Source organism: Cibotium barometz, chromosome 15 (genome assembly GCF_041138505.1).
Source record: "Cibotium barometz isolate CiBa-2024 chromosome 15, ASM4113850v1, whole genome shotgun sequence".
In the NCBI taxonomy this organism is placed as follows: domain Eukaryota; kingdom Viridiplantae; phylum Streptophyta; class Polypodiopsida; order Cyatheales; family Cibotiaceae; genus Cibotium; species Cibotium barometz.
In genome coordinates, this window is record NC_141060.1 from 10,159,884 (window position 1) to 10,180,628 (window position 20,745).

Genomic DNA, 20,745 nt, shown 5'->3' on the forward strand with positions numbered 1-20,745 from the left:
AAGTATGATAATAAGTGTGATCATTTAGCAGTTAATCAGTTCATTCATCAATTTACTGCTCATTTTCCATTAGTTAGGATCACAAATCCTCAGGATAGAGTCCACGTAGCGGCTCCCCATCTCACTGGTGAGGCAGTCACTTGGTGACAGCATTGGTCTAATCATTATACAGACCAGGCCGCAGGTGTCACAGACTTTTAGCTGGGATACATTTGTCCATGACCTGAAGACCAGATTCCTCCCGCCCCAGTACATGACTAGTCTTGCAAATGAGTTCTATGGACTCAGACAGAACGGATCCCCAATGCTTCAGTTTTCCGGCAAGGTTATTACTTTAGCACAGCAGTTAGGGCTATCTACGCAGGCCAAGATGGAGCAAATTCATTGGTGGATTAGATCCTAACATTCGGTTCACAGTTTGTAACTTTGAACCCAGTACATATGTGTCACATGCACTCTGCACTCAGTGCAGAGTGCATGGTGACAAACTGGCTCATCATCACAACAGTGCAACAGTTGTACATTATTAGAACCCAGCAAGATGATATTTGTCGTACGCCGTGACCCCATTGTATATCCTCAGTCCAAGATAAGTCAGGCACGAGTTACGTAGGTCATTCCTCAGCCTTAGCGGGTCAGTCAATCAGTCAAGTCCCTTAACCCACTTGGAGAGAATCATTCATGCATGTAGAGTCAGTAGAAGCCTTAGGGTTTGCATCAAAGAGCACTCTGCATCCTGCATAATATGCATTCATATGTCTGTGCATCATTTAGAACAGCCCAAAAACCTTAGGAAATTTACTAGGATTTATCTGGTATTTGTCCCATATTTTATGGTATTTATTTAGCATTTATTGTCATTTATGAATATAAACTTTATTAAATAAATGACCAGCCAACTTGACCAGCCCCTATCTAGTATAATATGCTTGCATAGGGCTTAGTTCATCATTCAGTCTTCAGAAGCTAGGCACCCTCATATCCTCAGCCCCAAGAGCATCCCCGCCTGCAGCCATAGTCTCATCCAGCCCTTGGAGCTTCTGCGTTTGCTTCTCCAGCCTTGAGAACCTGTGTTTTGCTTCAATCAGCCGTACAGCAGTACTTGTACATCAACGCAGTAGTCCAGTAGACATTCAGCAGCTCAGCAGTCCTTGCAGATCATAGGCGCAGCCATTCAGCACTTCCACAGGTCCCAAAACAGCATATATCTCTGCGTTTTGCATACATCACAGCCGCCTGCAGTTCAGTTCAGTCCAGCCCTGCGTTTACAGTTCCACAGCAGTCATACAGTCTGTGTTTCAGTCCAGCATCAGTTCTACAACAGTATTCAGCCCTACAGCAGTGCCTCCGCCTTCTGTGCATCATCCATACATGCTATAGTCATCTGGTGAAGGTAACATATCATTCATAAGCATTTTCAGCATAGTTGCTTAGCTTAGAATAGTCCTTCGCAGTCCTTTTTCAACCTCAGGTGTGCAGCCCTTCCTCATGCCCTTGGGAAAAGTGCATAGGCTCGAGATCAGTTCATTGAGGTGTTTCTACCATAGTGACAGGGGGACGGCGGGACGGCCACGTGGGACGTGGGAACGCCGTCCCGATTAACTGCAGGCGCGGGACGGAGGCGGGACGGCGCAGGGGACGGGACGGAGGGGACGTGGCAAGGGGACGGCCGTCCCCGTCGGAGGGGACGGCGGGACGTTGTCAGCCGGGGACGGGGACGCCTGCAACGGCGCAACGGCTACAGAAAAGTAGCCGTTTTTTTTCGGGCAACGGCTACTAGCCGTTGGCGGCTGGCCATTTGAGGCTGGCCGTTTGAGGCTGGCCGTTTGAGAGAGAGAGAGAGAGAGAGAGAGAGAGAGAGAGAGCTGCCATATGCTATATAATGGGCTTATGCTACTCCTCTTCTACTCATTGCTCAAGCCTTCCATGAATGATGATGTACCTCTAGGCTCTCCACCATCTCCCTCTCCTACTCAAGCTTTCCTCTCCACTATCTCCCTCTCCTACTCCACCACCTTCCTCTCCACCCTCTCCTACTCCACCACCTTCCTCTCCACCCTCTCCTACTAGACTACTTCAATCTTCCCTCTACCTCTTCTCCTACTCTACCCTCTAAGCTCTCTCCACCCTCTTCTACTAGACTACTTCAATCTTCCCTCTACCTCTTCTCCTACTCTACCCTCTAAGCTCTCTCCACCCTCTTCTACTAGACTACTACTAAGTTACTAACTATTCATGGCATCCTCTTCTCGTGCGGGCGGTAGGAGTAGAACGGATGGGTGGTCATGGTGGGATGAGGTCAACTTCGAGCCTCCTACTCATGCGGGGGGTGCACGTCCATGGACATGCAAGCTTTGCCCATATAAGCGTGTGGGTGGGGCCAATAGGGTGAGGGCCCATTTGTTGCATGAGCCCGGTCATGAGGTGAAATTTTGTGAGCGGGTCACACCGGAGATAAGAAAGGAGCTTCTTGCAAAGCTTGCCGCCCATCAAGCTTTGAATGCAAGCCAAAGGGTGCGTGGAGTGGATCCCAACACTTATGTCACTCCAACCCAAACATCAGGTTCTACATCGGGTGGTGGTGCATCTTCATCTACCCCTCTACCACGTCCTCCTCGTGGCACTACTCGTGGCTTCACACAAGCCGCCTTCTCAATGCCGCAACCTAGTCCACCCTCTCTCTCTCGTCGGCAAAGTACTCTTGAGGGGAGTTGGGATCCCAAAAAGAAGGAGGAGGTTGATGCCGCGGTGGCCCGCTTCTTTTTTCATGACCACATTGCTTTTCGTGTGGCACGGTACGTATTTCACTCACATGATTTCATCATCATGTCTCACGAGTCTTGATTCACGGATCACCATTTTGCCATTCTAATTACTTGCCCTCTTTTTTTTTGAAATGATAAATAGGTCCGACTACTTCAAAACGATGGTGAAGAAGATTGGCGAGTACGGTCCTCACTACACACCTCCATCCTCCGAAACCTTGCGGACCACTATGCTTGACAAGGAGAAACGCCTTGTTGAGCAAGCGGCGGCAAACACAAAGAGACAATGGGCTCGCAATGGAGTCTCTTTGATTGCAGACGGATGGAGTGACACACGGAAAAGGTCTATCCATGGCCTTGTGGCATACTCACGGGGGGAGATGTACTTTGTCTCCTCACATGATGCTTCAGGGACGGGAAAGAGTGCGGATGTACTTGCTGCTGAGTGGAGTAGTGCTGTCGAGATTATCGGCCCCGAATGTGTGATCGGTTTCGTCACGGATGGTGAGGCGACAAATAGGGCAGCGGGAGCTATTCTTGAGAGTATGTATCCTCAAATCACCGTCTCTTTTTGCATGGCACATTGTCTCAATAATCTTTTGAAAGATATTGGGAAATTGTCATGGATTGAATCGGTGATTGATGATGCATGTGCAATTGTGACCTTCATCAACAATCACACATACCTTCGATCCGAGTTTGGGAAGAGGTCCACAAAGGTCCTTCTCAAGTACTCGGACACTCGCTTTGCATACAACTTTCTTATGTTGCATCGCTTGAAGGATTGTCAGGGTGCCGTGCGGCAACTATTCATCAGTGATGAGTTTTGCTCCTCATCTTTTGCACGTACACAGGTAGGGATTTCATGCAAGAAAAAGGTCGACGATGCTGATTTTTGGGAGGACCTCAAGCGCACTGACGCCATGGTGCATCCCATTGTCCACTTGCTCAGGATTGTTGATGCTATGCAGCCATGCATCGGCAAAGTATATGAAGCCATGGACCAGATGATAGAGAGTCTTGAGAAGCTTGAGCCAGACGTAGATAGATATGAGGAGATCCACTCGCTTTGTGTGGCGAGATGGAGCTCATATTCCTCTCCTTTACATGCAGCTGCTTTTATGGTGGACCCAGAATTTCAAGGAAAAGGGCAGGAGGGTGATAAAGAGGTGAGCAACGGTTGGAGACTCATCTTGGATCGCCTCACGCCGGATGCAGAAATCAGGCGCAAAATTAGAGACCAGCTCTCTAATTACAGGGCATTTCAAGGCTCATATGGATGTGCAGATGCGCAGCAGGACAGATTCAAGGTTGGTGCAGCATTATGGTGGGAGGACTTCGGATCAGATGGACCAGAGCTACAACAGTTGGCGATCCGGATCTTGAGCCAGTCCGTTAGCTCTTCTTGCCTAGAGCAATTATGGTCCTCCTACAGCCACATTTCATCAAAGAAAAGAAATCGGCTTGGGGTGGAAAGAGCTAATGATCTTGTCTTCATTAGCGCAAACTTGCGCATGCTTGGCAAGAGTGCAAGATGCAATGCCGATACTTTTACACAGTGGGAGATGGAACAGGAGGAGGCAGCTACAACTATTGCACAGGAGGGTGGGACAGATGGTTCTCATCATGAGCCTTCATCGGATGACACAAACCCCATCCACACTTCACGCACTCATGATCATGAGGCTAGCACCTCTCTTATTGGGAGCGCAGAGTATGAGAGCGAGTGACTTATATTTTGTATCGCCTAGGCCCGCGAGTGACTTATATTTTGTATCGCCTAGGCCCCAACATCTTTTGAGTATATCTATTTAATGTTATCAACTTTAAAGTCTTTCTTTTCCGACTTTGCAAGTCTTGACTCTTGACTCTTGCACCTCGTAGCGTAATTTAATTTTAAATGTAATGTGTATCATGATTCATAACTTTTGGAGTTAGAAAGCTTGTTGTTATTGATTGATTAATCTTGATTCTTTACTCCTCTAAAATTAACAATTTTGAGTGCCGTCCCCACCCCCCGTCCCCGTTCCCTACCTTTAGCCGTCCCCGTCCCCGTCCCCGTCCCCGTCCCCTGGTAACTATGGTTTCTACAGCCGTGTACAGTTCAGCCAGGCTTCCGATCCTCCGAGATCTTGCGTTTGGCTTATCTACAGACCACAGTCATTCTCTCTAAAGTAATAAAGCAAATACTATCTCGTGATCAGGATAGGGGGTCCTTCAGTGGGTAATTTGGGACCCAATCTGGTGTACAGTTCTCATATCTCTCTCTCATATCTCTTTAAAGTTTGTAGTATTAAAGTGGATTGCTAAACTCACGAAACTTAGGATACAGAAGACGGTGTGAACATTTGTGTGACAGGATCCTCCAATACGAAGACTTCCGCTGCATATCACAATATGACCAGGCTTTGACTCTTGCTTTGAATAAAGAAATGAAGATGAACGGAGGCAAGCCCAAGCAGTCATCCCAGTCTAGTACCAAACCCCAACAGCAGCAATCCACTGCACAGCCAGGGAAAGGTAATGCATCTTCTAAAGATGCTAAGAAGGATGGCAGTAATAGCTCCAGTTCAGGGGGTAAGAAAGATAAAGAATCTAAGCCTAAGAAAACCCTCGATGAAAAGGCTAAAGGAGGCATTACTGGAGGTTATCTTCCTCCAGAGGAGCAAAAGAAGTATTAGTCAGAAAACAGATGTTTTTTCTGTCACATCATAGGGCATGGTAAGAAGGATTGCCACAAATGGCAAGCGGAACAAGCCACTAAAGCCCCTTCTGCCATAGTTGCCACAGCCTCCCTAGCTCCTTCAGCCCCGCCTACTACCACCAATGTTCAACTTTTACCTTCTATGCATCCTATGCCATCTGTGGTATTTGATGCTAAGCAGGAGGGTGAGAGCAATGCTGCACAAAAAAGCCTCATCCGAGCTTATGGCTCGCCGCTCCGCTAAGGGCCTACAGTTTGTAGTCCTTTTCGATATGGGCAGTTATGAAGACGCTATCTCTCCCCAGTTGGCTAACAAAATGAGCTGAACATTAGTTCCATATCATCTGGATGTGGACGGGTTTACACTTAGTCTCCGCACCCACATTTCTCAGAAGGCACAACAATTTGCCTTTGACGTTCAGAAGGCCTCATTCGAACGAGATTTCATCGTCTTGCCTCTCTTGGGGTGTGACATGATCTTAGGAATTCAGTGGTTCCGTCCGTATGAGCCTATTCCCGATTGGGGGCAGGATACTTTTACTATCAGTAAAGGTTTTCCTGAGCCTATCATGATTCGTGAGGATAGAAGCATTTTTGGTATCCCATTGATTTCGCATCTCCAAGCCCAACGAGCTATCCGCAAGGAAGCAAAAGGAGCACTACTTTATGTTCGTGCTCAAACAGCCTCTATCTCATTGGTAGCATCCATCTCATCTTCAGTCCCTCAGTTAGCAGACCTCCTGTCCAAACATCACGACATAATGCTTAGGGACGATCTCCCACCCTCTCGTCCTGAGGACCATCATATTGATTTGGTCCCTGGATCAGATTCTCCTAGTAGGTTTCCCTATCGTCTTTCCAAGACTTTAGAGGGCGAGTTAGAAAAACAGTTATCTGAGCTTCTCCGAGCTGGATTTATTCGGCCTTCTTCCTCACCATTTGTTGCACCCATCCTATTTGTCCAAAAGAAGGACAAGTCTGCAAGCCTTTGTGTAGATTACAGGGCATTAAATAAACTCACCGTTAAGAATAAGTTTCCTATGCCAAGGATTGAGTACATTTTGGAGCATTTACATGGTGCTAAATTTTTCACTAAGATTGACCTCAAGAGTGGCTACCATCAGGTCCGCATTTTTTACGCTAACATTCCAAAAACAGCTTTCCGGATAGAGCGTGGTCACTACGAGTTCATAGTCATGCCTTTTGGGCTTACAAATGCACCTGCAACCTTCAATAAAATGATGTCTAGGATTTTCGTAGTCCACATTGGGAAGTGTGTGTTCATATTCCTTGATGACATACTAGTCTTCTCAGCCACTGCGGAGTAGCATGAGAAAGATGTGGAGAAAGTCTTGCAACTTTTGCGAGATAATGAGCTCTACATAAACGCCAAAAAGTCTGTCTTGGTGTTAAGGAAGTTTAGTATTTGGGTTATATCTGTTGGGGTAAAGGCACTATGCCCACCCTTATAGTGTGTACAAGCCCATAAGTTATAGTACATAGTACACTTAGTTCTTTTAATGTACTAAGTGCACTATGTGTACTAGTGCAATATACATGTGTGATAGGGGAGTCACACACTCATCTTGATGAGTTGACTTATCCCCACAACTCTCTCTCTCCCTTGTTTCTCTGTGTATGTCTCCCACACATGAACTCTAACCCTAATCTTCTTCTCCCTTTCAACTGGTATCAGAGCCATAAGCCTAACTCAGCAGTGGAGCAGTCGTACCGTCGTGCTGAATTCTGAAGGTGCTGGTCGTACCCTGATCTGGTTGCCTTTCTCTGCCCAGCCAACAGGCGTGGGCTGCTCAACTGCTGCCCAGCAGCTGGGCGTAGGCAGCCCAGCCAGCGTGGGCTGCCCAACCAGCCCCAGCCAGTAGCGTGGGCTGCCCAGCAGCCACGAGGGCTGCCCAGCCAACCAGGCGCAGCCAGGCGCCTACAGCAGCAGAATCAATACACGCTTGGTCACAAGCGGTGAACGTGTAGCGAAAACACCTGTAGCGCTAGTAGGCGGAGTCTGCGAAGTCATGCGTTGGGCGTTCAACTGGCCACTAGGCGAAGGCTTTCAAGCGTTGGGCGTTCAACTGGCTACTAGGCGGATAGGCGAAGGCAGCAAGCAGGCGTGAGAATGTGCATACGTGCGCTACACCAGCGAAGGGGATGAAGTGGCGGGTCTGGCTTGGTCTCGTTCAGCGAGCTCGCCTTGCTGCATCCAGAGGAGACTCCGCCAAAGGGCCCCTTCGGAGCTTATCTGCAACAGCTCGCCGTTTCTCAAGTGCTGCATCACGGAAACCATGGCTTTCGGAAGAAACACTAAGAGTTCTCAACAGCAGAGCGCTTGCCATTGAATCACGGCATGCTGGATTGACTAGGGCCGCCTCGCAGAATCGAATCCACAGCAGCATCAATACAGCAAATTCGACGCCTGCACCTGCCCGACTACAGCAGTAGTATGCAGCAACACCTCATCAGAGCAAATTCGACGTCCCCCCCTTTCCTGCAAAACAAATTTTCAGAGGTACATGCTTCAATTTTTTTTTGGGATTTGCAATTGAGTAGGTACAATTATCAATTGAGCATGTATAGGTGCCAAATTGCTCAATTTTTGAGCAAAATTAGCAAAATTGGGTGACATTGGTCACAATCAGGATCAATTTGCAGGAAATTGGATGTCAAAATTTGGGGCTTTTGATGTAATTGTGCAATTAAGCACTCATACATGCTGTATGATGTGAGAAATCGCGCATTTGGGCAAAATTGCAGCAAATTGCAGTGCAAATCAAGGGGCTTTTGTGCCGATTGAATTGATTTGCATGCAAGCAATCACATTTGATGCTGTGGACAATGTGTTGATGCCTTACAAGCACTCAATGTGCCTGTAAATCAAGGGGCTTTCATGTATTGGATGTATATGTGGCCAGGGGGAAGCATCGTGAACACTCTGAATGCCTTCATGTGCGTCAATGTACCATGTATGATCAGAAATTGATCTCAAATCAAGGGGCTTTTCAAGATTTTATGCTTGTAGAGCTTGGCAAAGCAGCAGGCAAGACTTTTATGCCTTGAATCCTCAGAAATCAGCTTGCAGTCAAGGGGCTTTTGCCCAATTTCTGTTCGGGACTGTTGTATGCAGTGTTCGGGACTGTAAAAGTCTGATTTTCACTCTTTTGGACAGCCAGGAGAGCATTTATTGCTACTGTACCTGCTGGTACAGCTTTGGTACAGCTTTGTACAAGTTTTGGCATGGCTGCACATTGATTTGAGTGAGCAAAAGGTTCAATTTCAGCTGCTGTACTTGCCGGTACAGGTTTGGTACATCACAGGTGAGCACTTGGTAATGTTGTACAGTACTTTGGAAGGGGAACAGAGCACATTTAAGGTGCTGTCCTAAATCTGTAGCAACCAGATTTTGGTGATTTCATCACATAAAGTGGGAGTAGAGTTGCATTTGTGCTTCCCCAGTGGGAGATAAAGCTTGGGAGAACAACTGTGAGCACTTTGTGTGCTTTTGGTGCAGTGTTTGCACATTTTGCAGGGAGTCAGGCATTGACAGGTTGCATATTGCTATGGCAACCACAGGTGAGAGCTCTTCATTGCTTCACATCAAGAAGCTTGAAGGCTCACATAACTATGATATTTGGCAAACCCAGTGCTATAATGTGTTGCTCCAGAAAAAGCAGCACAAGCCTATCAAAGAAAGGGGTGTAATGCTCGCTTCTCTTACTGCTGAAGAGTGGGAAGATATGGATGAGCTGGCAAGATCTACTATCATGTTGTCTGTGTCAAACTCTTTACTTTTCAGCATTCGTGAAGAGAAGACAGCTTGGGAAATGTGGCAGAGATTGCAGGACTTGTATGCCCAGCAAAGTGCCTCAAGCAAAGTGTATTGGTTGAAGAAACTCATAGGTCTTCAGATGAAGGAAGGGGCGTCTATGACAGCCCATCTAAATGAGTTTAATGGTATTGTCAGCCAAGTTATAAATCAAAAGTTGGCAATGGACGATGAGTTCAAAGCCACCTTTCTCTTATGCACTTTGCCAGAGAGTTGGGACACATTCAGGACAGCCACTAGCAACTCGAATGCTATGCTGTCATATGCAGATGTTGAGGGTGCTCTTCTTCAAGAAGAGATGAACAGGAAAAACAACTCTGTTGGAAAGTCCAATGCAATGAATGCACGTGGGAGATCCCAGCAAAGGGGTAAAAGCCAAGAACGGGGAAGGAGCAAGTCTCGCTCCAAAAAGGACTTGGAATGCCATTATTGTGGCAAGAAGGGACACATCAAAAAGCAATGCTACAAATGGAAAAATGATCAAAAGGAAAAGGGAAAAGGCAAAGACAAAGACAAAGATGTAAAGCCAAAGGGCAAAAGTGGAGTCAAGATTGAAGAAATCAATGTGTCACATGCAGGTGACAGTGAGGATGAGGTCCTATTTACGTCTTCACTTGATGCCCATTCACTTCTTACAGGTGGTCATGGTATGCACTCATGGATCATTGATTCAGGTGCCTCCTTTCATGTCACAGGTTGCAGAGACTTGTTTGTCAGGTATACTGCTGGCAATGAAGGAGTAGTTTATTTGGGTGATAACCATGCATGCAAGATTCTTGGCAAAGGTGATGTGAGGCTTGTGTTTTCAGATGGCTCACAGCTTATGCTCCATGATGTCAGGCATGTGCCTGAGATCAAGAAAAACCTGCTTTCTACTGGACAGCTTGATGATGCTGATTATGTTACCACATTTGGTCGTGGAAAGTGGAAAATTAGTAAGGGCTCACTGGTTGTTGCCAGAGGCTCTAAGGTGGACACTCTTTACTTCATGCATGCAGGTGTTTGTCACCATGCTAATGTAAATGCAACCGAGTTGCCGGAAATCTCTATGCCGGTTGGGACACATGAGTGTCAAAGGAATGGAGCAATTGTCTCATTTGGGTTACTTGCCTTCTCTAAAGTTTTCAAGTTTTCAGTTTTGTGAGCATTGTATATATGGTAGGCAACTCTAGTGCCCCCACAAGAAAGCTCTTGGACAGAAAGATGCTCAGTTAGAGCTTGTGCATACAGATGTATGTGAGATGCCTCAGCTTTCTTTGGGAGGGGCAAAATACTGTGTGTCTTTTATTGATGATGCCACACGCAAGGTGTGGGTCTATCCTCTTCGTTTGAAGAGTGATACATTCTCAGTGTTTGAGAAGTTTGTTGCTCTTGTTGAGAATCAAACTGGCAAAACACTGAAGGCTTTGCGTTCCGACAATGGTGGAGAGTATATGTCCAAACAGTTTCAGGACTTTTGTGATGCTAAAGGCATCAAGAGAGAGCTCTCTACTCCTTATGATCCTCCACAAAACGGGACAGCAGAGAGGATGAAGAGGACCATTCAGGAGAAGGTCCGTTCTATGTTGTCACATGCTGCATTACCTCATGGTTTTTAGGCTGAAGCTGTTATGACAGCCGTTCACCTTATAAACAGGTCACCTAACACGAGGCTTGGAGGGAAAGTGCCAGAGGAAGTATGGACACGGAAGCCTCCGTCATACAAGCACTTGAGAGTGTTTGGTTGCGTTGCGTACGTGCACATACGGAGGGAAATGCGCACCAAACTTGATCCTAAGTCTCACAAATGCATATTCCTAGGATATGGTGACAAAGGTGAAATGGGGTATAGACTTTGGGATCCCGTGAATAGAAAGATTATACGCAGCAATGATGTCATTTTTGATGAAACATGCATGTATAAGGAGCCTGCAAGGCAACAGGAGCCTGACAGAGTCATCTTTGATGATGATGGACAACAACCAAGGGCTGTAAATCAGCCATTATAGCAGCAAAACCAGCCCTTAAATGGTGCTGAAAATGGTCCAAATGGACAGCCAAATATGGCAGAAGATATCCCTATGGATATACCACAGTTAGAGGAGACACCGGGCATGATTTTTCAGCCTTATGGCATGGAACAGGAGCCACCAATGGGTGATATGCAGGCTGGACAGCAACCTGCAAATGATGGTCATTGGGTCCGGAGGTCCACAAGACCCTCCAGAGCCCCTGACAGGTTTGTTCCAGAGGTTGACTACTTGATGCTCACTGACTGTGGGGAGCCCTCATGTTATAAGGAGGCTTTACAGAGGGCAGATAAGGCTCTATGGGAGCGTGCCATGAAGTCAGAGATGGATTCTCTGCACAAAAATGGAACTTGGAAGTTGGTGCATTTGCCTACAGGCAAGAAGGTTTTGCCATGCAAGTGGGTTTACAGGCTCAAAGTTGCACCTGATTCAAAGCCAAGATACAAAGCCAGGCTAGTGGCTAAGGGCTTCAAGCAGGAATATGGTGTGGACTTTGATGAGATCTTTTCTCCAGTGGTCAAAATGACCACACTTAAGAGCTGTGTTAGCTTTGGTTGCGCATGATGATCTGGACTTGATTCAGATGGATGTGAAGACTGCTTTTCTTCACGGTGATCTCCATGAGGAGATATTTATGCAACAGTCAGAGGGTTATGCAGTAAGCGGAAAGGAGAAGCTTGTATGCAAGCTGAAAAAGAGTCTTTACGGGCTCAAACAGGCACCAAGGGAATGGTATTATAAATTTGATACATTCATGAAATCCCAGAAATTTAGGAGAAGTGACATAGATCACTGCTTATACACCAAGAAAGCTTTGGATGGCAGTCTATTGATCCTCATCTTGTATGTTGATGATATGTTGATTGCCGGGAAATCTCGTAAGGAGATGGATGCCTTGAAGCAGAGGCTGCATCAAACCTTTGATATGAAGGATTTGGGTGATGCAAATCACATCTTGGGTATGCGGATACTTCGGGACAGAAATCAGCATGTGTTGTATTTGTCTCAGAAGGAATACGTTGCCAAAGTTTTGCAGAGGTTCAATCTGGACGGGGGGAAGAAGACTAGTACTCCTTTGCCTCCATATGTGAAACTCAGTGCTATGGACAGCCCACAGTCGGATAGAGACAGGGCTGATATGGCCAAAATTCCGTATGCTTCAGCTTGTGGCAGTCTCATGTATGCCATGGTTGCTACTAGGCCGGACATTGCATTTGCAGTGGGAGTGGTTTCTAGATACATGGCCAACCCTAGCAAGAAGCATTGGGAAGCAGTGAAAGGTGTCATGAGATACCTGAAGGGCACACAGGATATGTGCATTTGCTTTGGCAAACAGGATGCATTAGTGCATGGTTACACGGATTCGGATTATGCCGGTCATCCAGATAACCGGAAGTCTACTACCGGTTATGTGTTTACATTCACAGGAGGTGCTGTGTCATGGATATCCAGGATGCAGAAGTGCACTGCCTTATCTACTACAGAGGCCGAGTATATTGCAGCCAGAGAGGCTTGCAAGGAGGCATTATGGCTATCTCGGTTAGTGGTTGATTTGGGTTATACAGGGGATATTCCATTGTTGCATTGTGACAGTCAGAGTGCCATCCAGTTGGCAAAGAACCCTGTCTTTCATGCAAAGACGAAGCATGTGGATGTGAAGTATCACTTCATCAGAGAGGTGATAGAGAACAAGCAAATTCAGCTTGTTAAGATTCATACGGATGACAACCCGGCTGATCTGTTGACAAAGAGTTTGCCTCCGGAGCGGTTAGCTCATTGCAGACACTTGATGGGCATTGGATGAGGCCAGTTTCAGCCTTGATATGGCCTTGTATATTATCATGTACATGCTGATTTTTTCTCCTCCTTCATTTAAGGGCACTTTGCCTTTAAGTGGGAGGTTGTTGGGGTAAAGGCACTATGCCCACCCTTATAGTGTGTACAAGCCCATAAGTTATAGTACATAGTACACTTAGTACTTTTAATGTACTAAGTGCACTATGTGTACTAGTGCAATATACATGTGTGATAGGGGAGTCACACTCATCTTGATGAGTTGACTTATCCCCACAACTCTCTCTCTCCCTTGTTTCTCTGTGTATGTCTCCCACACATGAACTCTAACCCTAATCTTCTTCTCCCATTCAATATCATCCGTTCCGATGGGATTAGACTGGATCCATCAAAGGTTCGAGAAATCTTAGATTGGGACATTCCTAAGACCGCCCAAAAAATCCGCTCATTCGTAGGTCTTTGTCAAGCCTATAGTACCCATGTCCATGAGTTTTCCAACCTTGCAGCACCTCTTACCGACTTGCTCAAGGGGGTGAAGACTCGCAAGCAGAAAGTCTCAGTTACAAGCAAGACACTTGATGCATTCCGTGCACTCCAGAAAGCCGCCTCAGAAGCGCCTGTATTAAAGTTAGCATCTTGGGATGAACCTTTCGAGGTCATTACCGATGCAAGCAATGTAGCCATAGGTGTAGTTCTCCATCGTGACAATAGACCCGTGGCATACTACAATAGAAAGTTGGATGTCGCCGAAAAGAATAATTCAGTATATGACAAAGAAATTTTGGGTGTGATCACAACACTTAAACATTGGAAGCCTTTTCTTTATAGACAGGTTTTCACAATAAAAACAGACCACTAAGAACTTAAGTGGCTTCAAACCATGCCAAGTGCCCACTGGAGTGATCGGCAGGCCAGGTGGAGTCAACTCTTCCAACAGTTTGGAGGAATGATTGAATACATCCCTGGTAAGCATAACCCAGTAGCAGATGCTCTTAGTCGAAAGGCCAGCATCCAGGCAATCCAGGAATCTACCATTCTCGAAATCACAGGAAAGGACTTAGATAGCATGAAAGACCAATATGTCGATTCCCTTGAGTTTGGTACTCAGTATAATTTGGCCCTCAATTTTGAGCAGGGCCACTATTGAGTACAGAACGGTTGGTTGTTCTACAAGAACCGTCTCTGTGTCATTCGAGAAAAGCGGTCAGCTTTTCTCCATGATGCTCATGACTCCTTAGTTGGAGGACATAGGGGTATCAACAGAACCCTCGAGAAATTAGAACGGTCCTTTTATTGGCCAAAGACGAGGCGTGATGTCTATTCGCATTTTCCGAGATCATTGAGTCAGTCAAAGACCGCTTGACCAAAGCGCAGGAAGCATATAATAGACAGGCGAATAAGTCTAGACGAGATGTCCACTTCAAGGAAGGGGATTGGGTCTATCTACGTATCATGAAACGAAGATTGAAACAAGTGGGCAAACGTTATCCCAAGCTTTCATTCCGTAGTTTTGGACCTTTTCCAATAGTCAAAAAGTTAAGTGATGTCTCCATGAAGTTAAAATTGCCCACCAGTTGGACAATGCATGATGTTTTCCATGTTTCTTGGCTAAAACCATATGTTGGACCAGAAGTGTTTGATGTTTTAGATGAACAGCAGCCAAACGTGGTAGACGAAGCAGAAGTCATCAAGTCCGAGCAGATCCTTCTTCATCGTTGGAAGCATGGTTCCGGTCGACGGATACGTGAGTTCTATACGAAATTCTGAGATCGAGGTACCTACGAAGCCATATGGCTAGACGAGGAATTCTTTCAAGAGTACCTCCAGTTGTTGGCGGACTACCTGGAAGCCATGAACTTGCCGCCAAGCTAAGCAGGAGGGAATGCCACATGCACTCTGCACTGTAGTGCATGGTGACAAGCTGGCTCATCGTCATCAATGCAACTTTGTAACAGTATTAGTTGTTGGTCATGTCCACTCCCGGCTAGTTCAGGTGTGAACCCAGCTTACTCACGGGCACTTTTTCCCTGTGACTAGACACAAGTTTTTTCCGCGTGTGAACACACGTGTGTTGGGCACTTAGCCCTAGGCCTTTTAGTACTCACTTGTACTTTCATTTCATATAATGATTGAGTACATCTTTTCCAGCACTCACGTTTCTCTATGCTTGAGGTTGTGTGTGTGTGTGTGTGTGCAAGCTAGCTTCCCTCCTACCCAACATTGGTATCAGAGCCTGGTTAGGGTTAGGGTTAGCATTAGGGTTTGCCCCCTGCTGCCCTTCAGAGCTTGAGCCTTTTGCACACATCAGGGCATTAGGGTTTTGCTGCATTAGGTTAGGGTTAGGGTTTTGCCCTAAGCCGCCCTCAGCTGCCCGCCGCCTCTGCAGGTTGCCGCCACCGCCGCCGCCCTCAGACGCCTCTGCAGTCACCTTTAGATCCGCCGCCGCTCCTGTGCGCCACCGCCGTTCGCTGCGCAGATCTGGCCCTGCATTGTACGACTTCTGACGTCGCCTCTCAGATCCGCCATCGCCCCTTGCGCCTCAGATCTGTGCACTCCTCACCGCCTGCGCCTCCACCGCCGATAGATCTGCCCTTGCCGCCGCCAGATCTGAGTTCGTCGCCTCTCAGATCTGTGCGCCGCCGCCTCTACCGTTGCTTGCGCCACCGTACGACGCCTTGCCGTCGCCCCCTTGAACTGCCCGTACTGCGCCGACTTGCTCCGCTCCTATGCTACCCGTACTGCGCCGCCAACTTGCTCCGCCCCTGTACTTGCTCGTACCATTGTACCCGCCGATTATGCTTCTGTACCTGCAAGATTGAAGTTGCTCACAATTTGGTGTATTTTTGTAAATTTTTTTTAAATACTCAGAAATTGCTAAATACACAGCATTACTTTTGGGGCTTTTGAACATTGAGCTCAAAATTGCAAACCTGAAATTGCACAAATTGTCTATTGAAATTTGGGGCTTTTCACCATTGAGCTTGCAATTGCAACATTGGCACACATTGGCATTAATTTCAGCAGATTTGGTGTATAATTGCACTAGAAATTTGGGAATTTTGCAGAAATCGGCACTATTTGCAGAAATTGGCACTATTTTGCAGAAATTGGCACTATTTCCAGGCAATTTTGGGTATTACAGGCACATTTGGTTGGCATTGGGGAATTCCCCCCAATTTTTTGGGTATTACAGGCACATTCGGTTGGGATTGGGGCATTTTCCCCAATTTTTGGGCATTGTAGTTTTTGGTACAGGTGACAATCGAGATCCGGTTTAGATTTGGTCTAATTGGCTGCCTAAAAATTAGGGCTTTTCTACATTCAACCCATTTTTGGAACATTCGACCAATTTACCTGCCAGGATTTGCGCACTTGCAACTTTTACAGGTGTCAGCTGATTGTGTTTGTCACGGCACATGTATACATTTGTGGTTTGCTGCAGTATATGTATGCCATTGTGGACACTTTGACAGATTTGCATCATTGTGTAGTACACTTGCAGATTTGGGACATGCATATGTATTTCTCATGGTGAAGGAGTTCCCTTTCAGTCCATTGGTTATCCTGCTATTTATCTCCCGCATTCTTACGGTTTTGCTGGGCATCGCCTACTCGTGGTGACTTGTGACAGATTTGCTGTACTATCATGGCCAACAGTAATAATGACCTCTTTGGAATGCTATCTCAAGAGGACAAGCTCAATGGGGACAACTACCCTATGTGGGCTTATATGATGCGTCATGTTTTGGTTGCCAAAAATGTATGGCTGTATGTGGATGGCACTGAGGAGCGTCCTCTTGCACCTGCTCCAACGGAAGGTGAAGTGATTCCCGCTCACCTTCATGCAGGTCCACCTCCTCGTCTTCCTTCTACTCAGCAGCAGCAGCGTACTTGGGATACTAGGTATGCTCAGGCCCATGCATTGATTGCTCTCTCGTGCCGTAGGCATATCATTCCGCACATGTTCTTGCACCACTGCAAAGGGTGCTTGGGATACCTTGGCGGCATTGTATTCAGGTCACAATGAGGCTCGTGTAGCTTACCTTCGGGGCAAGCTTGAGACTGACCGCATGCTTGAAGGTGACTCTATCGATCAGTACCTTATGCATGTAAAAGACCTACGAGAGCAGCTCATTAACATTGATGAGGTCTTGACAGATAGCTATCTTGTTCAGACAGTTTTGCGTAATTTGCTTGACTCTTATTAGACATTTGGTACCACTTTGTGGTTGTTGGCTGGCAATGCACCTAATGCGGTCACTTTTGACAACCTTGTGACTCTCTTGCTCAGTGAAGAGCAATCTCATTCCAACAGGAACAACATGATGTCTGCTGAGTCAGCAATGACTGCTCCCTTTCATGGGAATAGATCTGGGCCTAAACCTAGCCCATCGGATCCTCCCAAGACAGAGGACACGCTTGAAAAGAAAAAGTGCTGTAACTATTGCAGGAAAACAGGGCACACCATAGAGGAATGCAGGAAGTGTATTGAGAGTGAAAAAAAGAAGAAGCTAGCATCTTCTTCCAGAGGTGCAGATCAGACCAATTTGGCTACACATGTGTCAGCCTTGACCCTTACATCTTCATCTCTTCTGATGCCGTTGCTTTTGATGACTATGCTCTATAGTCTGTACTCCATGGTATGCATTGTCTGGCAGATGCATTTCAGGGGGGGTTTTACTTGCCCACATGCAGTTGGTGATGCCTCATGGTCACTTATATGCTTGTTGACCCTTATGCTGGTCTATGCTAGACGCTTTCTCTGATGTGATGTCTATTGGAGATGCCTTTTATGATGTTTCCCCTTGCAGCGGGATTGTTTCTACAGTGTTGACATTGTCACTTTCTCACATGTGATGTTTACTGGGATTTCCTTTTACACACTTGGCCAGTGTTGGCTTGCTCTCATGGTTTTGACATGTCACATGTACATTATTCATTGTGGGATTATGCATCTTTACACTTGCCATACATGCCACTGATCATGGCATCGCTGAGAGTTTACCTATCCTCTCATAGCATTGGCTGATGCCCGCCTCGAGCCCCCACTTTTTCTCCCCATTTTCAGTTTTTCCCATTGCTGAATTTTTACTTTTATCAGCCCTACCATTGCTGATTTTTCCTCATCGGATCCTCCATTGATGAGTTTCCCTCTTGCAGCTTACATTGCATGTCTCACAGGCATGACTTCTGGATCCTGTTGCCTTTACATGTGTGTATATCTGCCACCTCTTCTTATGCTCATCACTGGTGCAGTTACAGAGCATTGATGTGGATTACATGCAGTTCAGCTTGGCATTTGGTACTTGCCTTCAGGGGGGTATTATGCGATGCCTCTTGATTTGATGCAGTTGATGTCCACATGATCTTTGCCATGCATTTTTGGTGATGCATTTATGTACTACTGTGCTCTAGCATTAGCGCTATGACATTGGGGATTCTCCTTTTTTCCGTCATATAGTGCTTGCTTCTCCATTGGCACTGCAATTCACTCTTACTGTGGAGCATAGTGCAGGGCAGCATTCACAGCTTTATCACCTTGTTGCTACGCGTTCACACCATTCACTTGAGGGGGGTTTGTTGGTCATGTCCACTCCCGGCTAGTTCAGGTGTGAACCCAACTTGCTCATGGGCACCTTTTCCCTGTGACTGGACACAGGTTTTTTCCCCGTGTGAACACACTTACGTGTGTTGGGCACTTAGCCCTAGGCCTTTTAGTACTCACTTGTACTTTCATTTCATATCATTATTGAGTATATCTTTTCCAGCACCCTCACGTTTCTCTATGCTTGAGGTTGTGTGTGTGTGTCCAGTTGTTGGCGGACTACTTGGAAGCCATGAACCTGCCGCCAAGCTAAGCAGGAGGGAATGCCACATGTACTCTGCACTGTAGTGCATGGTGACAAGCTGGCTCATCATCATCAGTGCAACTTTGTAACAGTATTAGTACCATTCAGGATGATATTTGTCTTACGCCATGACCCCATTGTAATCCTCAGTCTAGGATAAGTCAGGCACAAGCTACGTAGGTCATTCTCAGCCATAGCAAGTCAATCAATCAGTCTAAGTCCCTTAACCCATTTAAAGAGACGCATTCATGCATATACTGTCACAGTAGAAACCTTAGGATTTGCATCAGAAAGCATTCTGCATATTGCACATCATTCATCCATTGCATCTAGACCATGGCAAACACCCCAGATATCATCTAGTATTTATCAAGATATTTACTAGGATTTTTCTGGTATTTTTCCCATCATTTTGAGCATTGTACACATCATTTAGGCATTTATGGTGGACATGAGCAGTCGGCCAGCTCAGTAGCCAGCCGACTGGCTCATGGTGTCCATATAAATAGATCACTTGCATATTCAGCCATTCATTCAATCATATTCCGCATAGAGCAATCAACGCTTGGATCCTTCAACACAAGGAGCATAAATCGATTGCAATTTCCAGCCCTATTACCTCAGCATTTTCCTCCTACAGTCCTAGGCGCATCAACGCATGAGCATTCAGCCCCTGCATCAGCAAAACGCAACAGATTCAGCATTCAGCCTTGCGTTTTCTGCATCCATACAGTTTTCAGCATTCATCATCTCATCGTTTTGCTCCAGCCACTTGGTGAAGGTAAAACACAACATTCATATTCATTTACAGCATTCATACTCAGTCTAGAACAGTCCCAAACAGCCGCTCTCTCAACCCTAGCTTTGCATCCCTCCCTCATACCATTGGGAAGAGTGCATAGGCTCAAGATTGGACATCTTTGGTGCTTCTACAACAGTGTACAGTTTAGCCAAACACTTGGTCTTCAGAGGTCTTGCGTTTGGCTTATCATCAGTCACACCGTCAATCTCTTTAAAGATAATAAAGCAAATAATATCTCGGTAATGGGATAGGGGGGCCTTTAGTGGGTAATTTGGGACCCCATACGGTGTACAGTTCTCATCTCTCTCTCTCTCATATCTCTTTAAAGTTTGAAGTCATTAAAGTGGATTGCTAAACTCGCGAAACTCAGGATACAGAAGACGGTGTGAGCATTTGTGTGACAGGATCCTCCAATACGAATACTTCCGCTGCATGTTACACTAGTGGCCTTTCTTGCCACACCGCTCGGCCTTCAGTTTCTCATGGTTTGAATCGAGCTTCTTCCCGGAAGAAGTCTCCAATGAAGACTTCCCTTTGCCCTTGTTGTTGTTACGGCCTTTCGACCACTGGCCAGTCAACTCCTCGGAGCCTCCGCCGTGTGGAGGGTTCATAAAACACTCTTCCTGGTCCAAGACCATAGGCACAAGCTCCTCCCACGTGATGGTGCTGAGCTTGCAACTATTGACCAAAGAGGAGTAAAACGCTGAGTACTGAGAGGGCAAATGGGACAACAACATGATGGCCATGTTTTCTGAAGATATCTCTTTCCCTACCTGAAGAACGTCCTGTTGAAGAGCTTGCAACGTGTTGATGTGTTCCCGCATCGTCGATGACTTTGCAGGATTCATCACCCACATCTGAACTTCCAAGGAGATCCGCTTCATGGGTGATACCCTGTTATACAGAGAAGCCAAATGCTGCCAAATCCCTCTGGCGAGCGTCATATGCTTTATATGGTTGATCATGTGTGGTGTGCAATTTAGGAAG

General features: G+C 46.4%; 2 protein-coding genes across 3 annotated transcripts in view; one reads left to right on the plus strand and one right to left on the minus strand.

Annotated features, from left to right (window-relative positions):
• The window catches only part of LOC147630956 (methylthioribose-1-phosphate isomerase-like), a 66,148-nt gene that overhangs the window by 9,153 nt on the left and 36,250 nt on the right, over positions 1-20,745 (minus strand). The window lies entirely within an intron of this gene.
• On the plus strand, positions 1,818-4,834 carry LOC147630957 (uncharacterized). The gene has a single exon (XM_086809299.1). It carries the CDS (start codon positions 2,897-2,899, stop codon positions 4,493-4,495), a length of 1,599 nt encoding a protein of 532 aa, XP_086665425.1. The 5' UTR covers positions 1,818-2,896; the 3' UTR covers positions 4,496-4,834.

Excerpts from the sequence above, each read along its gene's own strand:
- LOC147630957 (XM_086809299.1), top strand. The coding sequence starts at position 2,897 with ATGATAAATAGGTCCGACTACTTCAAAACGATGGTGAAGAAGATTGGC.